The 23,632-nt window shown below is 39.8% G+C and overlaps 3 protein-coding genes across 5 annotated transcripts; 1 reads left to right on the forward strand and 2 right to left on the reverse strand.

Annotated features, from left to right (window-relative positions):
* Window positions 1-1,281: 1,281 nt before the first annotated feature.
* On the reverse strand, window positions 1,282-5,674 carry si:ch211-286b5.4 (afadin- and alpha-actinin-binding protein B). Its single transcript, XM_051704344.1, has 12 exons — window positions 5,614-5,674; window positions 5,365-5,471; window positions 5,197-5,265; window positions 4,933-5,056; window positions 4,744-4,822; window positions 4,476-4,611; window positions 3,528-3,675; window positions 3,342-3,445; window positions 3,095-3,256; window positions 1,884-2,001; window positions 1,642-1,795; window positions 1,282-1,375 (listed from the first exon to the last, which is right to left on the reverse strand). The coding sequence occupies exons 1-12, from the start codon at window positions 5,672-5,674 to the stop codon at window positions 1,282-1,284; spliced, it is 1,356 nt and encodes a 451-aa protein (XP_051560304.1).
* Window positions 5,675-7,882: 2,208 nt separating this feature from the next.
* On the reverse strand, window positions 7,883-11,420 carry si:ch211-286b5.5 (uncharacterized protein LOC100003596 homolog). The gene is made up of 3 exons (XM_051704097.1): window positions 11,065-11,420; window positions 8,770-8,896; window positions 7,883-8,516 (listed from the first exon to the last, which is right to left on the reverse strand). Exons 1-2 carry the CDS (start codon window positions 11,152-11,154, stop codon window positions 8,771-8,773), a joined length of 216 nt encoding a protein of 71 aa, XP_051560057.1. The 5' UTR covers window positions 11,155-11,420; the 3' UTR covers window positions 7,883-8,516; window position 8,770.
* Window positions 11,421-13,652: 2,232 nt separating this feature from the next.
* Window positions 13,653-23,190, forward strand: si:ch211-286b5.6 (B-cell receptor CD22). Of its 3 annotated transcripts, none has more exons than XM_051704087.1 (9): window positions 13,653-13,740; window positions 16,445-16,499; window positions 20,792-21,145; window positions 21,287-21,544; window positions 21,740-21,988; window positions 22,271-22,427; window positions 22,526-22,583; window positions 22,663-22,734; window positions 22,827-23,190. In XM_051704087.1, exons 1-9 carry the CDS (start codon window positions 13,738-13,740, stop codon window positions 22,899-22,901), a joined length of 1,281 nt encoding a protein of 426 aa, XP_051560047.1. In that variant the 5' UTR covers window positions 13,653-13,737; the 3' UTR covers window positions 22,902-23,190. The 3 variants fall into 3 exon arrangements, with proteins under 3 accessions (XP_051560047.1, XP_051560048.1, XP_051560049.1); XM_051704088.1 differs by having other exon boundaries at window positions 22,340-22,427; XM_051704089.1 differs by lacking the exon at window positions 22,271-22,427.
* Window positions 23,191-23,632: the final 442 nt, after the last annotated feature.

The following is a 23,632-nucleotide window of genomic DNA, read 5'->3' on the forward strand; positions in this document are numbered from 1 at the left end:
TCTTGGGCACAATTTCGTTTTTTAGAGGTGGAACGTCTCTGTACAACCGCAACATATAGGAGACTTAACAAGTGCGCACACCAAGGTCACCGCACCTCTCCATCCTGGGTGTCACTGTATCCACACCAACAACCACCCCCTCCACACTTTAAAAGCGTCTTCAGATTTAAATATTAGTGTCAGAGAAGTGTAATCATCTTCGATTATTTCTGTCATGTTTAGGGCCACCAAAACTTTACTAAATAACCCAATGTGCCTTTATGATTTTTTCTTCAGCGGTGGGGTCATAAGTGAAATAAATCGGCCTTGAAACGGTCAACAGTATCAAAACCTCTCACAAATAGGGGAGACGGGGCAAGTTCTCACACTTATGTCAAGTTGGCATTTCTCAAGGTGCACTCAAAAAAAATTAAAACTTAAGTTTATGCATTTCAATTTCATTTAAAAATCCATCAACTGTTATTGAGTAATCTCTAATAAAATAAACTTTAAGTTTGATTTAGCTTTAATAAACACAGTAAAATTATGGAATTATGAAATTGAAATGTGTAAATCTGAAAAATACACTAAATACTTAGCAAGTGTAGAGTTACTGGTGAAAATTAATTTCAGTATAGACACACACCTTAATAGTTTTGACTACAGAACATTTATTGAACATTTCCTCTGTTATTGCCCAGGAAAAAAAAAAAAAAAATAGTACAAATTGATGTTTGACACTTATATGAAATACTTAGAAAACATGACAATTCTGTATTTTTAAAATGTATTATAGGCTATTTAATGGCTTTTCTGAAAAACAAACAATTATGGAACACAAATCAATTAATAAAACGGCAAAATATGGAAATTTTTTTACTTTGGCAACAGAAACTAAAGATTGTATAAAATAACAGACAAATGACAACTCGATCCGACTAAAATCTATCATCATTATATAGTTGACTTGTCTTAATGTGTGGTTGTGTGTTCACTTGTTTACCCAAAAATGATATTGGAATTTTACAAAATGTTGAACTTGGTGTTTGATACAAAACCAATGCTGGAGAAATAAGCATTTGTGCAACTGTATTTGGACTTAACCTTATAGTTACGAAGATGCAATCATTGTGACAACTAGCCCCGGTCTCCCTGTATCTGTTAATACGATTATGCATATATTTAAAAAAAAAAAAACCCCCACACATGAAATAGAATGAATAGAAGGCAAATCCAAAACGTATCTTTATTTGAACACATCTTTAAAAAGACTGAATCCTCACAACACAGTGTATTTTAACTTTAAAAAGGCCAGTCAGAGTTGGCTTTATCAGGTGTGATGAGGTCTCTCTCTGTCCCCTCCTCCCAGCTGTCAGACCGACAAGTACGCTCAGACCTGAGGCAGAAAATACCATTTACGAAGAAGGCATTGAAAAGATGCACTGAAAGAATCAATCTGACCCCAGAAGAACTCAGTATCTTTGATGCTTAAAATAAATTACCATGTACAACTTTAGTAAAAGAGCAGTTTGTTTAAAGTCTTTAGAAACATGGAGAAAAGGGCCAAATCATCTCCAAACTCATCTGACGTATTGAAATTAAGGCAAATATTTTGTATAACACACTTACACCATGTCTGACATGACTTTAGAAATATTTGACCTGTAATAGGGCAGTTTAAGAGCAGAGTAGAGCTCAGGGGTGTTTGGGGACATGATCATATTCTGACGGGACCATGGTGTGACCTCTGACCCCTCGGATGAATGTGTGGCCACAGCGCATGGAGACAGAGAGAGCCGATCAGGAACTGCTGCACCTGCGCACATAAGCATGCGATTACATTCCATGCTGCTACATTATACCGCGTTATTAATGCTATACGCATCAAATGTGTCGGAGCGTACGCAAGTCACCGAGCGCTGTGCTCTCCCTTCTGTTCCACTGAGAGTTTCTCTTTACTGGAGAAACACTGAGGAAGTCTGACTTCAGGTGGGTGGCCTTCTGCTGCTCAAACTCACATCTCTGAAAACACACACACACACACACACACACACACACACACACACGTTTATCTAGCCATCCAAATGAGAACATGTCAGACTATATATTGTTTTTATTTAAAGCTACAGTGATGTGAGAGTACACCCCATGTTCACCTTTTTCTACATATGTAGGCAAATCTATTTGGACAGTATTGATGGTGATATGATAACGTTGGCTTGAAGCCTTTTAAAAAAAAAAAAAAAAAAAAAAAAAAAGACCAAAATTTCTATCATTTACGCCACAGAGCTTCCAAGCTACATCCACCAAACTCAGCACAGATCTTCATATTGGTCTGGAATTGTGTGCCGTGTCTTTACTAACTGATCAGACGCACAGTTTTTACACAATGGACGATCAAAAATAGAAAAAAAAGAAACTTACGTTGACGGAATGTTCAAATCCAGTGGAATGCTCATTAAACTCCAGCTGTCAAAAATTCAAATGTAAACAAAACCACAAAAGGCCTTTGATCTGCTTAAAGGTGCTGCAATTTTAGCATTCTGAGCTGCTGAGTTAGCCACACCCCCCATTCCAAAACCCCACCCTCCAAAGAATTTTGAGAACAAAACAGAGCAAATGAGCAGCATTGTTTGTTCCCGAGGCTGTCAAATTCAGTGGCACAATAGCGCCCCCAACTGACAAACATTATGAATCATAGCCTCAATGATTCGCTTCAAATAAAACATCGAGAACAAGCAAAATGATTGACAGGTGAAAAGGAGTCATTGTGTTTGCTCAGACACTGGCGAGATATTTTATGAAATAAGTGTCCTGAGATCTTTGAGAAATTTTGCATACTTTTCCATGGAAAAAAAAAAAAAAAAAAACACCCCACGCTTATAGCACTTAAGTTGCTCCATCGCTCTCTCTCTCTGACAGTCTGTCTATCTGTATGTCTTTATAACCATCAAGCTTAAACCTTTCAAAACTAGTTTAAACTTTCAGACAAGGCCACATCAAAAACAAAAGTTTGTCTTGACAACTTTACCTTGTTCTAGTTTAACAAATGTGATTATGAAATCTTATTTCCACAGAAGATATTTTTGTTGAAAGAAAATAAAATTACCCTCACCTCATGGCCCAATCGGATAGCAGCTTCAGTGAAGGCCTGCCTCTCTCGCTGGAAGCTCCGCCTCTGCCTCTTAAGTTCCTCCCATTGGTCCTGCAGCCGCTCCCACTCCTCCAGGTAGTAGCAGTCCATCAGTGCAGCAGGGAGGGGTGGAGTGACACTGTCCTGAGAGAGAGAGAGAGAGAGAACACGAGGAAAATTATTCCTGCAAGCGTAGTTTTGACATGCTGCATCTGTCTGTGTGTGTGACCTGTAGTAACTGCTGCTGTAGTCGGACCAGCTGTCTGCTCTGCTCCAACTCATCCTCAAGGTGAGCGAGAAGCTTCTCCTGGTCTGTTCCTTTAGAAACAGGGCCTACACACGTTCATATATTATAGATTTGGGGCTTCAGAGACACCGGTCAGTTCATAAAACATGAACAGCACACACTTCTTACTCTGTGACATCAGCTCCCTCAGTCTTTTCTGCACGCGTGTCCACTCCTGGACCACACCCCCTGTCACATGATCACCAAGACATTGCTCTGATTTGACCAGCGCACTGTCTTCCATCTCATCCTCCACTTCTGGGTTTTCCTGTAACATCTAATAAAAGATATTTGATGCATTCCAATGTACTTTGGGACACATTTAGGACATAGAATGCAAGAAATGTACATCCCAAATCATAGTCCATTGGCAACTGTTTTCAATGTTGCATGGATATACTACTTCCAGTGGACAATATTTGGGTTAATATTATGGGGTCTTTGCAGGGGGCGGCATGAGGCACCCACAAGATGCCGCCCTGGGCAACTGCCCGTGTCGCCCATGCCTAAATCACTCATGGATTAATCGTGGCTGCCTATGAAGTGCATTTCCACAACAGCATTGGTAATTGAAAACAATTGCATTTGAATTAGGTTGCATCCATGCCCCTAGGGGTCAGAGCAAGTTCAAGATGACATAAAATACTGAGTGCACCTTTAACCCACAAAAAACACTTTGAACTCAGATTTAAAACATGTTCATCATAGTAGAGGTGTATTCAAGTAATTGAGTGAATATTTGTAATGTATTTAATAACAATAGATCCGGACAAAAGAGCGTCACTCCAGTGACCCATGTATGAAGCCTGAAGTGAAGATATTAAGAAATTGAGTTGGATTCTAATGCGAACATGAAAACATAAGCAGGTCACTACAAAGGGCTCTGCGTTATAAAGATGCAATTTCACAACGTACAGTATGTACTACGTCACAATACTGGCATACTTTTTTCTCAGTCAACGTCAAAAGTATGCACTTTCCTGACACCAGTGAAGCACACGCTTCTAGTGCGCAGTACTATGCAAATTGGGACACAGACACTATCATTTTCCAAATGAATAGGTCTCTTGCTCTTACCTGTGCCATATGATTTTGGAGCATGTGCAGCAGTGTGGTGAGGGCATGGCATAGTTTCATGGCTTCTCGGAGCTCGGCCTCTCTTCGGTCCAACAGCAGACGCAGTGCTTCTTCTGTCCTGCAGGGGGAGACAGAACTTGCAATAATCTAGACAAACTCTGGGACCATCCACCAAGCCCCCCCTCTAGATCCAGTCATGCTCTGTTTTGCCTTTGCATGGCAGGCTCAGTTGTTATGACAGCGGTTTATATCAGGACATGGGTCACACCTCCCATCAACCTTTGTAGTCTTGAAGGCAGGCTCTCTCCGTCCCATCCGCTTCGGCAACACATTTATTATCTCCATGGCTACGAACACGGAAAATATCATTTACCCCCTGGAAACTACGCCCCGGAGTAATAACATCCTAGAAGAAAAAGGTGTTAGATTGTAAAAACACTGAGGCTCTGAATCTTACACACGCCGCGGTGCTTATGTTTGTCGGTGAACTGTGAAAGCCTCTCTCTCACACGGTTGATGTGCTGCTCTCTGCGCTTCAGCTCTGATCCCTGCTGGTGACAGCGAGACTGCAGACTGGCACACTGCACACAGACAGACAGGGAGCTGGTGAACACACAAATAACAAGACTGCACGTCTGGATGTCTAACTATTGCAAAAAGTCAATAATAAAGCTGTTTATATTCCAAAGAGACTACATTTAATCATGATTATTAGATTTACTTTTTCCCTTTCAGATGTTAGTGCATCTTGTAGTCTGGAGATGTGAAGGTCCTTCTCTACAAGCTGCTCCTGTGAATAATGATCAGACAGTGCTACAACCAATACTATTGCCAAATCACAACAGTGAACTCTGATATTAAGTGATGTTCAATCAGGTGTATTCTGAACCTGTAATGAGTTGGTCAGGTCTTTCTGCTCATCTCTGAAGATCCGGTGCGAGAAGCTGTGTGTGGTTTCACCATGATGCAGAGGAAGAATGAGATTGTCCAGCAGCTCTGAGACAGAGGGAGAGTAAACAAACTCATTCCACCTCAGGATAACAGGTCATGCTCTTTTGTGCATTTTGGGACCGTTATGGTGAATCTTCAATATAAATGTGCCTTTCAAAAGGCAGACTGAATGTGTACCAACGGTTACCTGAACTGTCCCGTGCTCTCATTTGTGATGTGGGTGATCTTGTGACCTGCCTGTGTGCCATAACTAAACTCCTTTAGAGAGGTGAAAAGGACAAATGTAACAAAATCACTACAATGTGAAACACGTATGTCTTGCAAAACTTATGCAGATAAAAGCAACATTGCATATAAAGAATATGACTGCGATTATGTACACCGGCAGCCAAAAGTTTGGAATGTACAGATTTTGCTCTAATTGAAAGAAATTGGTACTTTTGTTCACCAAAGTGGCATTCAACTGATCACAATGTATAGTCAGGCCATTAATGTGAACAATTACCATTACAATTTGCAAAAAATAAAGTTCAGAACTTCTTAAACTACTTCAAAGAGTTCTCATCAAAAAAATCCTCCATGTGCAGCAATGACAGCTTTGCAGATCCTTGTTATTCTAGCTGTCAGTTTGTCCAGATACTCAGGTGACATTTCACCCCACACTTCCTGTAGCACTTGCCATAGATGCGGCTGTCTTGTCGGGCACTTCTCACGCACCTTACAGTCTAGCTGATCCCACAAAAGCTCAATGGGGTTAAGATCCAGAACACTCTTTTCCAATTATCTGTTGTCCAATGTCTGTGTTTCTTTGCCCACTCTAACCTTTTCTTTTTGATTTTCTGTTTCAAAAGTGGCTTTTTCTTTGCAATTCTTCCCATAAGACCTGCACCCCTGAGTCTTCTCTTTACTGTTGTACATGAAACTGGTGTTGAGCGGGTAGAATTCAATGAAGCTGTCAGCTGAGGACATGTGAGGGGTCTATTTCTCAAACTAGAGACTCTGATGTACTTATCCTCTTGTTTAGTTGTACATCTGGTCTTCCACATCTCTTTCTGTTCTTGTTAGAGCCAGTTGTCCTTTGTCTTTGAAGACTGTTGTGTACACCTTTGTATGAAATCTTCAGTTTTTGGCAATTTCAAGCATTGTATAGCCTTCATTCCTCAAAACAATGATTGACTGATGAGTTTCTGGAGAAAGCGGTTTCTTTTTTTGCCATTTTTGACCTAATATTGACCTTAAGACATGCCAGTCTATTGCATACTGTGGCAACTCAAAAACAAACACAAAGACAATGTTAAGCTTCATTTAATGAACCAAATAGCTTTCAACTGTGTTTGATATAATGGCAAGTGATTTTCTAGTACCAAATGATCAATTTATCATGATTACTTAAGGATAAGGTGTTGGAGTGATGGCTGCTGTCTAGATTTGATAAAAAATGACTTTTATTTCCCCCCAAATAGTGATGGTGCTGTTTTTTTTGACATCAGTAATGTCCTAACTACACTTTCTGATTTGGTGAATTAAAGTACCAATTTTCTTCCAAAACAGCAAAATCTGTACATTATTCCAAACTTTTGGCCACCAGTGTATGACACTCCAACCACTGGTCACACCAAAGACACTGAATATGCAAATTAATTGAATGTATTACAATGATCTGACAAAAGCAATTTGTAATTTTGTGCCACAAATTACTACAAACAAATACAACATAAGAGGAAACAATATTTGTAGTTGTATGTAGACATGACCCAATAATTAGTCAGCTGTTTCAGTATGCATATTATGAATTCATTCAATTCCATGTTAGCATAAAAGGCTGTTTGTTGGACTCAAATCAAGACAATGTAAAACTTCACTTGCTTTGTGTCTTACCTGAGCATGAGAGCTCCTGCTTGTACCAGGACAAAATCAGGATTGAACTGATTAAGTTTATGTGCACAGAAACCATGAGCCCAAGTGACTGCAGTTTCATTCAATCAGTTATTTCATCTGTTAATAATCTAATCAATTATCAACAGTTTTGTCTGCTTAACAGCAGCTGTGACCAGTAAAGGCTGGTTTACACAAACACTAATTTCCAACAAAGTTAAAAAAAAAACAGATTTGTCATTAAATGCATTTACTGGAACACCAGTATGCTGATAACTACCTAAAATCTGCCTTTTTCATTCAAATCTGACCATGCAGATGCACATGAGATTGGAAATAATCTGATTATTCTCTGCTTTTGATGTCAAAGTGTAAACAGGCATGCACACAACACTATAGCAGATTGGATCAACCAGCAGAAAGATGTCTACATGCCAGAAGTCAGAGTAATGGGAAAAAAACATCTAAGAGTGCCAATCTGTTTTTGCTTAAACCGTTTACGTAATTGGTGTAAAATCGCACAAGTAAACTCGCAATTTATGTGCATTTGAATATATGTTAAGCCAACACAACAAAAGATAAATGATCAATAACAAAAGCTTTTTATTTTTAAAGTCAGTTTAGCAAAAAGACATTGAAAAAGTATAAAGTACAAATGCAACATGTTAATTCAGTAGACGTTTATCTAGAATCTAATGACAAAGAACGTTTAACAATTACACCAAACTCTACTGTTTATTCCACCTATAAATTAGTAAACAGCTACCGTAAAAATCTGTCAGCTAATTTTAGATATTTCATATTATTTCTTGAAATCCTTCTCATTCCATTTTGTCGTTGTTATTATGGACAAAAACTCCAACTTCATGAATATGGACGTCCAGAAATCGGACAATTTGCAATGTAGTGTTTTATCAAATGTGCAATATATGGAGTTTTAAGGTACTCAACAAAACAAGGCAGTCTGGGACAACAACAAATGTGTGTGAGTGAATTTGTATTTTTCATGTTAAATGAGCATACAATAACAGAACGTACCGAGACATAGTGTGTATAAGTGCCATGTTATAACAGTTCGTACAAAATAAAACTAAAAGCAACATGAATGTTCTCTGTTTTGTGTGCGTGTAGTGTTCCAGGAGGCCTTTATGGCGTAGAGTGAAAGTACAGACAGACTTGAGGACAGCTACATCATCTAAAACATCTTCAGCAGCTCTGAAACACACAGAATAATATATTAAAACATCAGAAAAAAAAAACACTGCAACAAAGTCTACAGTCGGACAATGTATATAAACACAAATTGGTAGGTAATGTAAATTCTCCAATATGTTGATGAGTAAGTAAAGCTTTATTCATTTAGATTTATTCAGCAAACCACTGCTTTAGAAGGACAGGAAGCCTAGTTCATAACCAGTACACATCCCTTCCACAATAAGAATGTTCCAGAAGAGGAAGTTTGAGATACCTCATAGCAGACCGCAGGATTTCGGGGGGCGGAAGGGGTTGTCACTGGACGGCACCCCCACCAGCAGCGGGTCTTTATGAGCATTCTGCAGGCAGAAGTTCTTCAGGTCAGTAGCAGCTTGAGACACCTACAGATAATACAGCTCATGTTAAACTTCATCCATTGCAGTGAGTGTCAGAAATACATTTTTTCATTAAGGAGCAATATTTGCTCCCTAGCTTTGATTTTCAGGGGCATTTATATAAAAAATAAAGTCTCATAAGTTAATACACAAATACTTACATTTCATCATTTAATTAATGCAAACTCTCAATATTGTGAAATTATTCGCCACTTCCATTTAAAATTAACCCTGGTGCGACCTTAGGAACATTTTTGTTTTTTCGATTATTTTGGCTGTTAATGCCCAAACAGCATAAATTTTGCCAAAGGTGTGTATTTTTGTGGGAATTTTGATATTTCAACCTCAGTTCCTATAAAACATCTATAAAACACTGTGTACACAAAATAGTTACACTCAGGACCTTCAGGACAAAAATGTCCCCATTAAAACTGCAATATTTGATCCCAGTGCCATTAAAGCATAAAATCATGAATTCTATGATATTATGCTTTCATTCCGGAGCTCTGGCTTCAAAATGTACATTGTTTATATTTTCCACCAGATGGCACCATTTTTCTCATGTTTAGCCTATGGAGCAAATACAAGCTTTTCCCCTATTTTCTGTTTGCTGTATTATAGAGCACTGCAGGCCAACTGAATAAATGATGCAGCTAAAATTGTGTGGGTGTGTTGGTATGGATGTCACAGTGGGTTTTGTATGTGTGTATTGAGAAATGTGTGTGTGTTTAAAAACAACAGTGGCATTATGTAAACAAACTGGCATTTAAAGGGTTAAAATCCTGAAAATGAAGGAATATTTGGTAGTTATCATCAGGACTGATGTTGGTTAAAAAATTAACTCATTGAAAGTGGAAAATAATATTCATATATAATATTATTATGGCAGTTTTTTGATGTGGACATTTTTGTCCTCGAGGGACCTCTGCGTAACTTTTTTATATTGATGCACAAGGGTTAAATCAGCCTTATTCATTAACCGCAAACAACAAATGTCTGTAACTAGTTCATAAACCAATTCCTGCAGAAATTGTTGTAGTGGATCAAATGATGGAGAATGGTTTTACGATACATTTACACCAGAGATGCACGGATACGAACATTTTGGTCCGAATACGATATTGATTTTAACATTAAACAATATGCCGAAACAATATTTTGTCAATTACTCACCTTATTTTGTCATTAGATCACTTGTTTTGCTTGGGAAATTTGCCATTTTATTGTTCTAAATTTCAAGAACATGGATTGGGAAAAAAACAACAATAACATGATGATTTATGTGGATAAAAAAATTTAATGTGCACTTCTAAAACTTTTTTTCCACTGCTGTTTTTGCAGTTCTAAACAACAGAACTGAAATTGTACATATTATAATACATTACAAATTCATACTATGCATATTCATCATGCTTTACATTTTTCATATTTCATTCATTTTGATAGGTTTCTTTATATTAGCCTACACAGAAAATGATTATAAACATCATACAATGCAGTAAAGGTATGCAATTTTAAATAAACCATATTTTTGGTTATAATTTGGTCAATAATTGGCCAATAAATATCGGTATCTGATACATCTGTGCATCCCTAATTTACACCAGTGTGTTCTGCTGCTCTTTTGTGTGTGTGTATTTTATAACATTACAAAGCAATAAGGACCATAAATGACTAAAACTGTGTAGATTTTTTAAACTATGGTAAGTTGCCAATAAAGCATTATGGTGCATTACCATGGTGTTGTTTTAAGAACCTGTGAATACCAAGTAAACATCAGGATACATGCATATGATAAACATCCAGTACCATGTTCTTGCCACATGACTTCATTGTAAGTGTGAAGCCAGTGCAGTGAATCATGTGTTTCACTAATGTATAAACTAATGCCGCTTTCTGTTTGCATTATTAATGAACATAGAGAACAAAAACTGTTGCTTGATGCAATTTTATGCCTCAAATGTCCTGAAGACTACTTAAAACTTCTGAAAACATGTTGAAGGCATCTAGGAGACCCAGTGTAATTAAAAACAAAATGATTCACCCATAAATAAGTCTTTAAATACAGTTGATTTGTCGGTTAGCGTTAGCACTAGCAGTAACTCACACCGGTGAAACTCGCTTCAACCGGTAAACTTGTTCATGTTTACTCTTAATAACATGTCGGAACTTACGTTAATTCGTCGTGTTTTCGCCTCTATCCGGAGCTGTTTGACGGCTTTCTGCGCCACGGCGAGATTACTGCTGGAGTTATTGTTAGACATGATGACCGACACACCGAAGAGAAGTCGCGGAAGTTTCAGGGGCGACAGACACACACACTCTCACACTCACACACAGACAGACAGACACACACACGCACACAGACACACTCTCACACAGACACACACACACACTCTCACACTCACACACAGACAGACAGACAGACACACACACACATACAGACACGCTCTCACACTCACAGACAGACAGACACACAACACACACGTGCGCGCACACAGACACACACTCACAGACAGACACACACTCACACACGTGCACACAGACAGACACACACACACACACTCACACACACACACATACAGACACGCTCTCACACTCACAGACAGACAGACACACAACACACACGTGCGCGCACACAGACACACACTCACAGACAGACACACACTCACACACGTGCACACAGACAGACACACACACACTCACACACAGACAGACACGCTCTCACACTCACAGACAGACACACACACACTCTCACAGACACACACAGACACACACAGACACACTCTCACACTCACACACAGACAGACAGACACACACACACACACACATACAGACACGCTCTCACACTCACAGACAGACAGACACACACACACACACCCACACACAGACACAACACACACGTGCGCGCACACAGACACACACTCACAGACACACACTCACACAAAAACACACACACGTGCACACAGACAGACAGACAGACAGACACACACACACACTCACACACAGACACACACACACACACACACACATACAGACACGCTCTCACACTCACAGACAGACAGACACACACACACACACAAACACACACGTGCGCGCACACACACACTCTCTCACACACACACACACACACATACAGACACGCACACAGACACACTCACACTCTCACACACACAGACAGACAGACACACTCACACATACAGACACGCACAGACACACTCACACTCTCACACACAGACAAGACACTCTCACACAGACACACACACACTCACACAGACACACACACATACAGACACTCTCACACACACACTCACTCACACATACAGACAGACAGACAGACACACACACACATACAGACACGCTCTCACACTCACAGACAGACAGACACACACACACACACACAGACACACAACACACACGTGCGCACACACTCACACACGTGCACACAGACAGACACACACACACTCACACACAGACAGACACGCTCTCACACTCACAGACAGACACACACACACGCACGCACGCACACAGACACACTCTCACAGACACACACAGACACACTCTCACACTCACACACAGACAGACAAACACACACACACATACAGACACGCTCTCACACTCACAGACAGACAGACACACAACACACACGTGCGCGCACACAGACACACACTCACAGACACACACTCACACAAAAACACACACACGTGCACACAGACAGACAGACAGACAGACAGACACACACACACTCACACACAGACACACACACACACACACACACACACATACAGACACGCTCTCACACTCACAGACAGACAGACACACACACACACAAACACATACGTGCGCGCACACACACATACAGACACGCACACAGACACACTCACACTCACACTCTCACACACACAGACAGACAGACAGACACACTCACACATACAGACACGCACAGACACACTCACACTCTCACACACAGACACGACATTCTCACACACACACACAGACACAGACACACTCACACAGACACACACACATACAGACACTCTCACACACACACTCACTCACACATACAGATAGACACACACACTCACACAGACACAGACACACAAAAAGACACACACACACATACAGACACGCTCACACTCACACAAACACACACACACTCACATACAGACACACTCACACACACATACACTCACACATACAGACACACTCACACACAGACAGACAGACACACACTAACACAAACACACTCACACACATACTCACACACAGACACACACACACATACAGACACGCTCTCACACTCACAGACAGACAGACACACAGACACACACAGACACTCTCACACTCACACATAGACAGACACACACACTCACACACACACAGACAGACACTCACACACAGACACACACACACACAGACAGACACTCACACACAGACACACTCACATACAAAAAATATTGGGTCCCTCCCATAATGTAAGTCTATGGGATTATTATTATTTTGCACATTTATGGTCTGCCAAACGTGATTGTTCAATAGTAATAGCAGACCTCTCCTCAACAAACCACAGTCCACACGATTGGAGGTATCATTCATGTCAGAAGCACAAACAGACTTGTCCTGTACTGTAACTATTAGCAATAGCTTCGCTTAGCAAGCACCAGTAACATGTCTTCTTTATGGCAACAGTGTTTTCTGTGGTCATCGTGGTTTTAAAAAACAGAAGTGCTGTCAGCAGTATTTATAGTGACTTCATTTCTCACCATGATTTAAAGGGGAAGAAGATGTACATCATCCTAAGCCTGGAGACATCTTGTCTCAAAAGTGTTTGATCGTCGTCAGTGATCATGGTAAGATTTCATTTTAAAATGTGGGTAGCTGAATTGACTGAGATGGTATTCTGAGAGTTATAATGCCTCTTTAATGTTATTCAACTAGTATACTTCTGTATTTCACAGCAGTAAGTTTTAGTCATAGTGTTAGTTGCACAGTAGAGTACATAGGGTTACAGTGGCGATGTGAGAAAAGTGCCTCAAATTGAGCCACCCTGCCCCTGCAGAGAGCTCGCAAGATTGCGATGGAGGAAAGGTGCCCCAAGTTGTTCCTGACAGGCTACTCAGCCTTTAAGACTCTATATGGTAAAGATTATGAATGTTCATAATGTATATTTACATTCTGAACAAACATAAGATAATCATGATCAACAGTATAATATATATAGCTACAGTTGAAGTCAGAAGTTTACATACACCTTAGACAAATACATTTAAACTCAGTTTTTTCACAATTCCTGACATTTAATCGTAGAAAACTTTTCCTGTCTTAGGTCAGTTAGGATCACTACTTTATTTTAAGAATAATAGTAGAGAGAATGATTTATTTCAGCTTTTATTTCTTTCATCACATTCCCAGTGGGTCAGAAGTTTACATACACTTTGTTAGTATTTTGTAGCATTGCCTTTAAATTGTTTAACTTGGGTCAAATGTTTTGGGTATCCTTCCACAAGCTTCTCACAATAAGTTGCTGGAATTTTGTCCCATTCCTCCAGACAGAACTGGTGTAACTGAGTCAGGTTTGTAGGTCTCCTTGCTCGTACATGCTTGTTCAGTTCTGCCCACAAATTTTCTATTGGATTGAGGTCAGGACTTTGTGATGGCCACTCCAATACCTTGACTTTGTTGTCCTTAAGCCATTTTGCCACAACTTTGGAGGTATGCTTGGGGTCATTGTCCATTTGGAAGACCCATTTTCGACTGAGCTTTAAATTCCTGGCTGATGTCTTGAGATGTTGCTTCAATATATCAACATAAATTTCCTTCCTCATGATGTCATCTATTTTGTGAAGTGCACCAGTCCCTCCTTCAGTAAAGCACCCCTACAACATGATGCTGCCACCCCCATGCTTCACGGTTGGGATGGTGTTCTTCGGCTTGCAAGCCTCACCCTTTTTCCTCCAAACATAACAAAGGTCATTATGGCCAAACAGTCAATTTTTGTTTCATCAGACCAGAGGACATTTCTCCAAATGTAAGATCTTTGTCCCCATGTGCACTTGCAAATTGTATTCTGGCTTTTTTATGGGGGTTTTGGAGCAGTGGCTTCTTCCTTTCTGAGCAGCCTTTCAGGTTATGTCGATATAGGACTCGTTTTACTGTGGATAAATACTTGTCTACCTGTTTCCACTTTTTTTTTTTTTTTTGCATTTTTCGCACCAAACTACGTTCATCTCTAGGAGACTGAATGCGTCTCATTCCTGAGTGGTATGATGGCTGCGTGGTCCCATGGTGTTTATACTTGCGTACTATTGTTTGTACAGATGAACGTGGTACCTTCAAGCATTTGGAAATTGCTCCCAAGGATGAACTAGACTTGTGGAGGTCCACAATTTTTTTTCTGAGGTCTTGGCTGATTTCTTTTGATTTTCCCATAATGTCAAGCAAAGAGGCACTGAGTTTGATGGTAGGCTTTAAAATACATCCACAGGTACACCTCCAATTTGGCTAATTGTCTAAAGGCTTGACATCATTTTCTGGAATTTTCCAAGCTGCTTAAAGGCACAGTTAACTTAGTGTATGTAAACTTCTGACCCACTGGAATTGTGATATAGTCAATTAAAAGTGAAACAATCTGTCTGTAAACAATTGTTGGAAACATTGCTTGTGTCATGCACAAAGTAGATGTCCTAAACGACTTGCCAAAACTATAGTTTGCTAATATTAAATCTGTGGAGTGGTTAAAAAATGAGTTTTAATGACTTCAACATAAGTGTATGTAAACTTCTGACTTATAGTTACTTCATTTCTATATTCATTGTCTAGTTATTTTTGTTTAAAGGAATAGCACCCAAAAATGAAATTTCTCTCATCATTTACTCACCCTCATGCCATTCCAGAAACATGGCTTTATTTCTTTTGCAGAATACAAATGAAAATTTTTAGAAGAATATTTCAGCTCTGTAGATCCATACAATTTAAATGAATGTTGGCCAGAACTTTGAAGCTCCAAAAAGCACATAAAGGCAGCATAAAAGTCATCCATATGACTCCAGTGGTTAAATCCATGTCTTCAGAAGCGACATGATAGATGTGGGTGAGAAACAGATCATTATTTAAGTCCCTTTTTACTCTAAATCTCCACTTACACTTTCAGACGTGAAAGTGAAACTAAACAGGCATCAAATGTGACTTTCAGAAGTGAAAGTGGAGATTTGGAGTATAAAAAGGACTTAAATTTTGATCTGTTTCTCATGTTGCTGTTGTTGATATTAAGGGAGGCGCCACGTCGGATCACGCCTAGGGCACCAAATAAGCCAGAACCACCACTGTGTGTTTAGATGCAGCCTTGTGGTTTATGCTCAACTGGTGTTTATGCAATGCTAATGAATAAATGGTTTCTGTTAAAAGTCAAGGAGTAATAACAAAATTGAATAGAGTTAGCTTATTGGTGAACATTGCTACTTCCGTTAACTTTTAGAGGGTGTTAAGATATTATCAGATATTCTAAAGATGTCATGGAGGTTTTGAAAAGATATCTCTCACGTCAATATCTTCCAGGTGTGTCCAGCAGGATGGCTTCAGTCCATAATATGGATCTCTGTGATGACAACAGGTAAAATAATATCTGTGATGTGATAACTCACTGTAGTAGACCAGTATTTGCTGAAGATTGTGTCCTTATAAGCACAGAATACAGAATGTGTGCACGCAGAACCCCACAGAAAGTGTCACATATTTCTGCAGAATTTAGCATGCCAGTCACTCACAAAGATCTACACATCTTCCAAGCCTTGTGTGTTTGTTTATTCGATATTTTGGCTTGTTTTGATTATATCTTTAGGTATCAATAAAAGTGAAGTAGTCTTAGGTCTGTTTTACCATGTTCAGATACATTTTCCACATATGCATTGACTCTTCACTAATGTTATAACATTACAGCATGCTGTACTAGAATTCTGCAGTGAACAGGCCTCCACTAGCATTTTAAACATTTCATCTTTTTTTTTTTTACCCATCTATGAAGGTTTGGAATTAGTCATCCAGTCATTGCAGAGTATCACTTTGTGATCCAATTGCATTATTGGTAATTTTCTTTTGTAAATGTTATACAAATCTATGGGATATTTCTCCCCGTTTTCCTCAGAGGAATGTATGAGTTACTGCGGTAACATCGCTATGCTTTCCCCACGAGTGGGCGGGACCTAATTTCTGACTGTATCTGTCAGATTTCAGGGATAGGGAAAGGGTTTAGTATTGATCTTAGGGTTGGGGTAAGTGCTTCAGTAACCTTTTATCAACCTTTCATGTCTTCTGGTTTTAGGTTTCTGTCAAGCAAACAGTCCTAGCCTTATCCCACACCCCAACTCTAACCCTAACCTTAACCTAGCCTTGAAACCTAGCCGCAGGGTATAATTATAGACCATTTCAAGATGGTTTAAGGAAGTAACGTCTTTTTGTTCCTTGTACATTTCCTGCTAATTGTCGAACTCAGACTGCATTCCAAAGGAAATGTAAAGACCGGACCTCTTGGAACTTTAATTGAATACCCCTGGAACAGGGCACAGGGATGATCACTTCTGAATGGAAAACACCTTCATTCAAAACAACAGCGGGAGGTGTTTCATTCAAAGTGACTTTAACACTATTAACTTAACTAACGTTAACACTATTGTCTTAAAATGTCATTATTAAAATGTGGACCACGTTGTTCGGTGGCTGGATGCTCTCTGAATACCTGGAACTAAAGGAAATTAAAATATTTAGATTGCCGAATAAGCAACTACAAATGGACGCGTGAACCGCTGCAGTGAAGCGAGTTGGATACGTGCAGTCCTAACAACTGTAGCACACATATTATCTCTGGTAGGTGAACGAAATTTATGGTGACTAATTGTACGTTTGAGAGGTAGAGCTCTAAGTGACTATAGATCGCTCCTATTATAATGAATAAAGCTCTAAGTAATTTACTTTTACATTTAGTCATTTAGCAGATGCTTTTATCCAAAACGACTTACACATTAGGAACACAAAAAAAGAAATCCTTTATCCTTACCTTGTCCACAGGTCACACAGACAGCTTCATTGAACGGCTTCATTGATTATAATAGGAGTGATCCAATATTCCCGATCTCTCTGCTGAAGAAATAATTGTGAGCATCTAAACTACGATAAAATTTAATTGCCTCTCTCGCGTAGACGCTCGGTATCAACAACAAGTCTGGATAAGTCACTTCAGGTAAACGTTTGATGTTCTTTGAGAAAATATATAAACTCAGAGTCTTAATTAAAGGATCCAGTAATGAGACCAGAAGTGCTTTAGGATCGGTAGCGTTCTAATTTCTTTGTTATTGTTTACATGCTTGAAATGGTCTATAGGTTGATATGAATCTTGTTCGAGACCAAGTGCCAGCCATGGGTCAATCCCTATAATCTGTTTGGTTGATAGTAGGATTGTCATAAAATATCGATACATCGATTATTGATTGGCACATTATTTTCTCAATACTGTAAGTTTTTGAGGCAAGATGCTTTGAAATATTTACATTAGCTGACATTTAAATTAGAACCCTAATTTGTGTGCTTTCCAATTCACTGTCAGTTAGCTTCCCATTTAAAGGTGCTATAAGTGTTTTTTAATGGAAAAGTATGACATTTTTTTCCTACTCCCTAAAAGATATTAATGAAATAAGTGTCCTGAGATACACTATATTGCCAAAAGTATTCGCTCATCTGCCTTTAGACGCATATGAACTTAAGTGACATCCCATTCCTAATCCATAGGGTTTAATATGACGTCGGCCCACCCTTTGCAGCTATAACAGCTTCAACTCTTCTGGGAAGGCTTTCCACAAGGTTTAGGAGTGTGTTTATGGGAATTTTTGACCATTCTTCCAGAAGCGCATTTGTGAGGTCAGACACTGATGTTGGACGAGAAGGCCTGGCTCGCAGTCTTCGCTCTAATTCATCCCAAAGGCGGTCTATCGGGTTGAGGTCAGGACTCTGTGCAGGCCAGTCAAGTTCTTCCACACCAAACTCGCTCATCCATGTCTTTATGGACCTTGCTTTGTGCACTGGTGCACAGTCATGTTGGAACAGGAAGGGGTCATCCCCAAACTGTTCCCACAAAGTTGGGAGCATGGAATTGTCCAAAATCTCTTGGTATGCTGAAGCATTCAGAGTTCCTTTCACTGGAACTAAGGGGCCAAGCCCAGCTCCTGAAAAACAACCCCACACCATAATCCCCCTCCACCAAACTTCACAGTTGGCACAATGCAGTCAGACAAGTACCGTTCTCCTGGCAACCGCCAAACCCAGACTCGTCCATCAGATTGCCAGATGGAGAAGCGTGATTCGTCACTCCAGAGAACGCGTCTCCACTGCTCTAGAGTCCAGTGGCGGCGTGCTTTACACCACTGCATCCGACGCTTTGCATTGCACTTGGTGATGTATGGCTTGGATGCAGCTGCTCGGCCATGGAAACCCATTCCATGAAGCTCTCTATGCACTGTTCTTGAGCTAATCTGAAGGCCACATGAACTTTGGAGGTCTGTAGCGATTGACTCTACAGAAAGTTGGCGACCTCTGCGCACTATGCGCCTCAGCATCCGCTGACCCCGCTCTGTCATTTTACGTGGCCTACCACTTCGTGGCTGAGTTGCTGTCATTCCCAATCGCTTCCACTTTGTTATAATACCACTGACAGTTGACTGTGGAATATTTAGTAGCGAGGAAATTTCACGACTGGACTTGTTGCACAGGTGTCATCCTATCACAGTACCACGCTGGAATTCATTGAGCTCCTGAGAGCGGCCCATTCTTTCACAAATGTTTGTAGAAGCAGTCTACATGCCTAGGTGATTCATTTTATACACCTGTGGCCATGGAAGTGATTGGAACACCTGAATTCAATTATTTGGATGGTTGAGCGAATACTTTTGGCAATATAGTGTATCTCACCGGTCTCTGTGACAGCTGTAGACTTTGTAAACAGCAAACAAAATGTGTCCGCGGACCACGTACATTGATTCTTTTCACTTGTCATTCATTTTGCTCATTCTCATAGTGTTGTATTTGAAGCAGATCACTGAGGCATTGATTCATAATGTTAGTCAGTTGGGGGCGCTGTTGTGCCATTGTTAAATTTGACAGCCAAAGGAACAAACAGTGCTGCACTTTTGCTCGATTTTGGTCTCAAAATTATCTTTGGAGGGCAGGGTTTTGGAATGAGGGGGTGTGTCTAATTCAACAGCTCAGTCACATGAAAGCTTCAGAATGCTAAAATCGCTTACCGCACCTTTGATGTAGTCTGGCGTAATAGTATTGGGAGATCACAAGGGGGTGATAAAACATTAACTGTACTTAAGTTATCACCTCTGTCACCCATACATTTGTGCTGTCAGTGTTTTGCATGGTGTTTCATTGTGGGTAATGTAATGGCAGATATAAAAATGGGAGAGATTTGGGGAAAGGGCGACACTTGGTGACACTCAACACTTGGCTAATATTGTGTTGAGAAATATGTATGAAGACACAAAGACTGTTGTGCAACAAGCAGCAAGCAGCAGTAAACAAGCATTTTGAGACATTAGTCCTTATCAAATTCCCTAAAATTGGGTGTGTAAGACTTCCATATAAGTTCATATTCTATATTAGGGTTTGTTACACCATTTGCATGCAAATTGGAAGGATTCTAGGCAACTATGTAGCAACCAACAGTACAGCGAAATCAAATCACTGTCTTTGTGAACAACACATGCAGCGATTTAGAGTAACAGGTAGTTAGTCATAGACAGGTGACATGAGTGACCATTGGCGATGTGATGTCGGTCTGTCCAGTGAAGCAAAGTCATTTCAAACATACATTCAAGTGAGGTGAAAGAACCAATTTTTGCATATGTATTCCAGGTTTGCAGTGTGAACAGTATGGCGTTTCTCATATTATCAGCAGAATGTGTGCTGTCCAGCAATCAACAGTGCTCATACCGTGCAAATACACTCATCCCAAACATGAGCGAGTGAGTGCAATGTCATGGCTCTATGAGAAATCACCAGAGGAGAAGGTCAGAGTACTCTCTACGGACCCTGTGTTTAAAGGCCGTGTGGAGTTTGTGGAGTCTTCCGAAGCAGGCAGAGGGAACTGCTCTCTGCTGCTGAAGGACGTGAGAAAGGATGATGAGGGAATCTTCCACTTTGTGTTCAGGATGGAAAATTCAGAGAAAAACTGGACAAACATTCATGGAATCCATCTAGAAATAACAGGTGAGTGAAGAGTTGGATGATAGGCGTAAAAAAGACCAGTACTTTACATATCCATCCAACTTACCCAAACACACTGAAAACAGTCCTGCTGCAATGAAAAGTAAGATCTGCAAAAGATTGCCATTTTTATACGCTGTCTAGACGCTGAGGTGGAGATACAGCCAGATGTTGTAATGGAGGGAGATGGGATTCTGCTTACATGTGGGTCATGCATCCCTTCCATCATTTTACCAACGTATATCTGGATGAAAGAGGGCCGTTTGCTCAGTCAGCACCATGGGAACAACATACTGTATCTGGATCCTGTCAAGCTGGAGGATGGAGGACAATATTCCTGCACTATAAGCGGTCATGAGAGACTCACCTCCTCAACTGTTAACATCAGTGTTATACCTGGATGTAAGTCAGCTGAGAGATCTTGACACTTTGCAGGTTCTTTTTGAGATGTTTGGCAAAATTACCGATGTTTCTTAAAATAATATACCGGGTTCAAAACAAGTTCAGCTCAATCAACAGCATTCAGGAAATGTACCTATCAAGTTGTTATTATTATTATTATTATTATTATTATTATTATTATTATTATTATTTTAGATCCTCCAGAGAATGTGTCAGTGTCCATCAGTGGATCTGGTGAAACAGTTTTGGGTGATTCAGTGACTCTGACCTGCAGCAGTGATTCAAACCCACCTGTTCTGAACTACACCTGGTTTAAGGAGAATGAAACCTCATCTGTTGGATCTGGACAGAGTTACAGTGCACTACAGAGTGGATTCTTCTACTGTGTGGCTCAGAATCAACATGGATCTCGGAGATCAGCAGCTGTATCAATCACATTTACAGGTAAAAAATAAACTCTTAATAACCTGTCATTTTATTGATGCCTGAGGGCAGTTAATGTCTGGATTAAGGCAGGTTTGGAAGTCATCACATATGTAATATTAACTTAACAAGACGTGATTAAGTGCAGATTTATTGAAGTTAAGATAAAGTAACAAAATAAGCTGTACAAGAATCCAGAAATGGACTTGACAATGAACCTTGTCAGGATGAGCAAACTTCAAAATAAATGCACAACATGAACAACACAAAATAAGCACAAAACGTATTTTTTTTACCATATAGTAAGTGTCTCTCCGAGTTTGAGATTGGTCTGTGAACAGTCCTTTACAGTTTTCTTATTAAATTTCAAAGAAAACGGCCCATCTTTGAACATAGTCGTTCCAGCTGTTGTCATAACATCTGTGATTCTGACGGTTGCCACTGGGCTGTTTATACGAAGGTGAGAATTTAAAGGTATTTTGATTTTGAGTGGCATCCATGGTGAGAACTTCTGTACGGACAGTCGAGACACGGTTTGTTTTATTTCTTCTTTCACAGGAAAAGAGTTCCTCCATCAGAAGAACAAAACAGCAGAGGACTACAGCACAATAAAAAGGTGTGGAAATCTCATGTTTCTTCTAGTTTGTGATCCATCAGTTTTGGAGGGATAATTGTGTCATCATTCTGTGTCTCAGATTGAGTCTCCTGAGGACACCTACATGACCCTTGACCCCATGTCCAGATGCTCGGATTATGACACACTGCATGTGAGTTATTCTGCAGTGTTTGTTTGGCCATGTGGAAGATATAATATGATTTCTAGGTTGTGTTGTTTATGTTCACTCTTTCTGTCCTCTAGAATGTAAAGAGATCCTGCAGTAATACAGGCGACCCTGAAGTTCAGGAACCAACATATTATAACACAGACAATTAAATATTCCACCTCTTTCATTTTCCTTTATTAAGTTAAACTCATTTTACAGCATCATGTTGATTACCACAAAAAGGTATTTCAACTCATCCTGCCTTTTCTTTAAAAAGGAACAATCTGAGATCCAGTGATATATAACTCTGAACTCTTAGCTTGACTCCTGTGAGCTCTATTTTCATCTTTGCAACTTTCAGAAGCATCGCATTGCTTGCATTTATTGGTTGTATGCAGTAATATACAAATATGTTCTGTATTGTTGAGAATTTGATCTATAAACTTTGATTTGACTTCACCTGTTACAGATGTTTGTTACAGAGTATCTCCATATATTTATTGCTAAATTATAAAATAATATGAGTGTGTTTTGTGTTCATGTGATTACACGTACTTGCCTGTAGATGTGGTGTCAGGTTTTTGAGAGCTGAATTCTGTTGAGGTGTTGAGTGAAGTTGCTGTCCGAGGTGATGCTGATTCTGTATTTTACTCTTCAGTGACATGTAGAGAGGTTTGAGACGTCATTTATTAGAAAATAAAAGCTTTTGACTTTGTGACATACTCCTTAAAGTATATATACAAGTCATATCTAATATTGCAACTTTGTTGTCATGGCAATGAAACCCTTTAACAAGTGGATGTAACTTTTCATAGATAAGGTTAGCGAGCGAATTTATCACTTCATGTACAGAGGATGGACAGAAGTTTTCTGTTCTTCACTGCTGTGTGAATGTTGTGTT

Source organism: Myxocyprinus asiaticus, chromosome 8, assembly GCF_019703515.2.
Source record: "Myxocyprinus asiaticus isolate MX2 ecotype Aquarium Trade chromosome 8, UBuf_Myxa_2, whole genome shotgun sequence".
Taxonomy (NCBI): Eukaryota; Metazoa; Chordata; class Actinopteri; order Cypriniformes; family Catostomidae; genus Myxocyprinus; species Myxocyprinus asiaticus.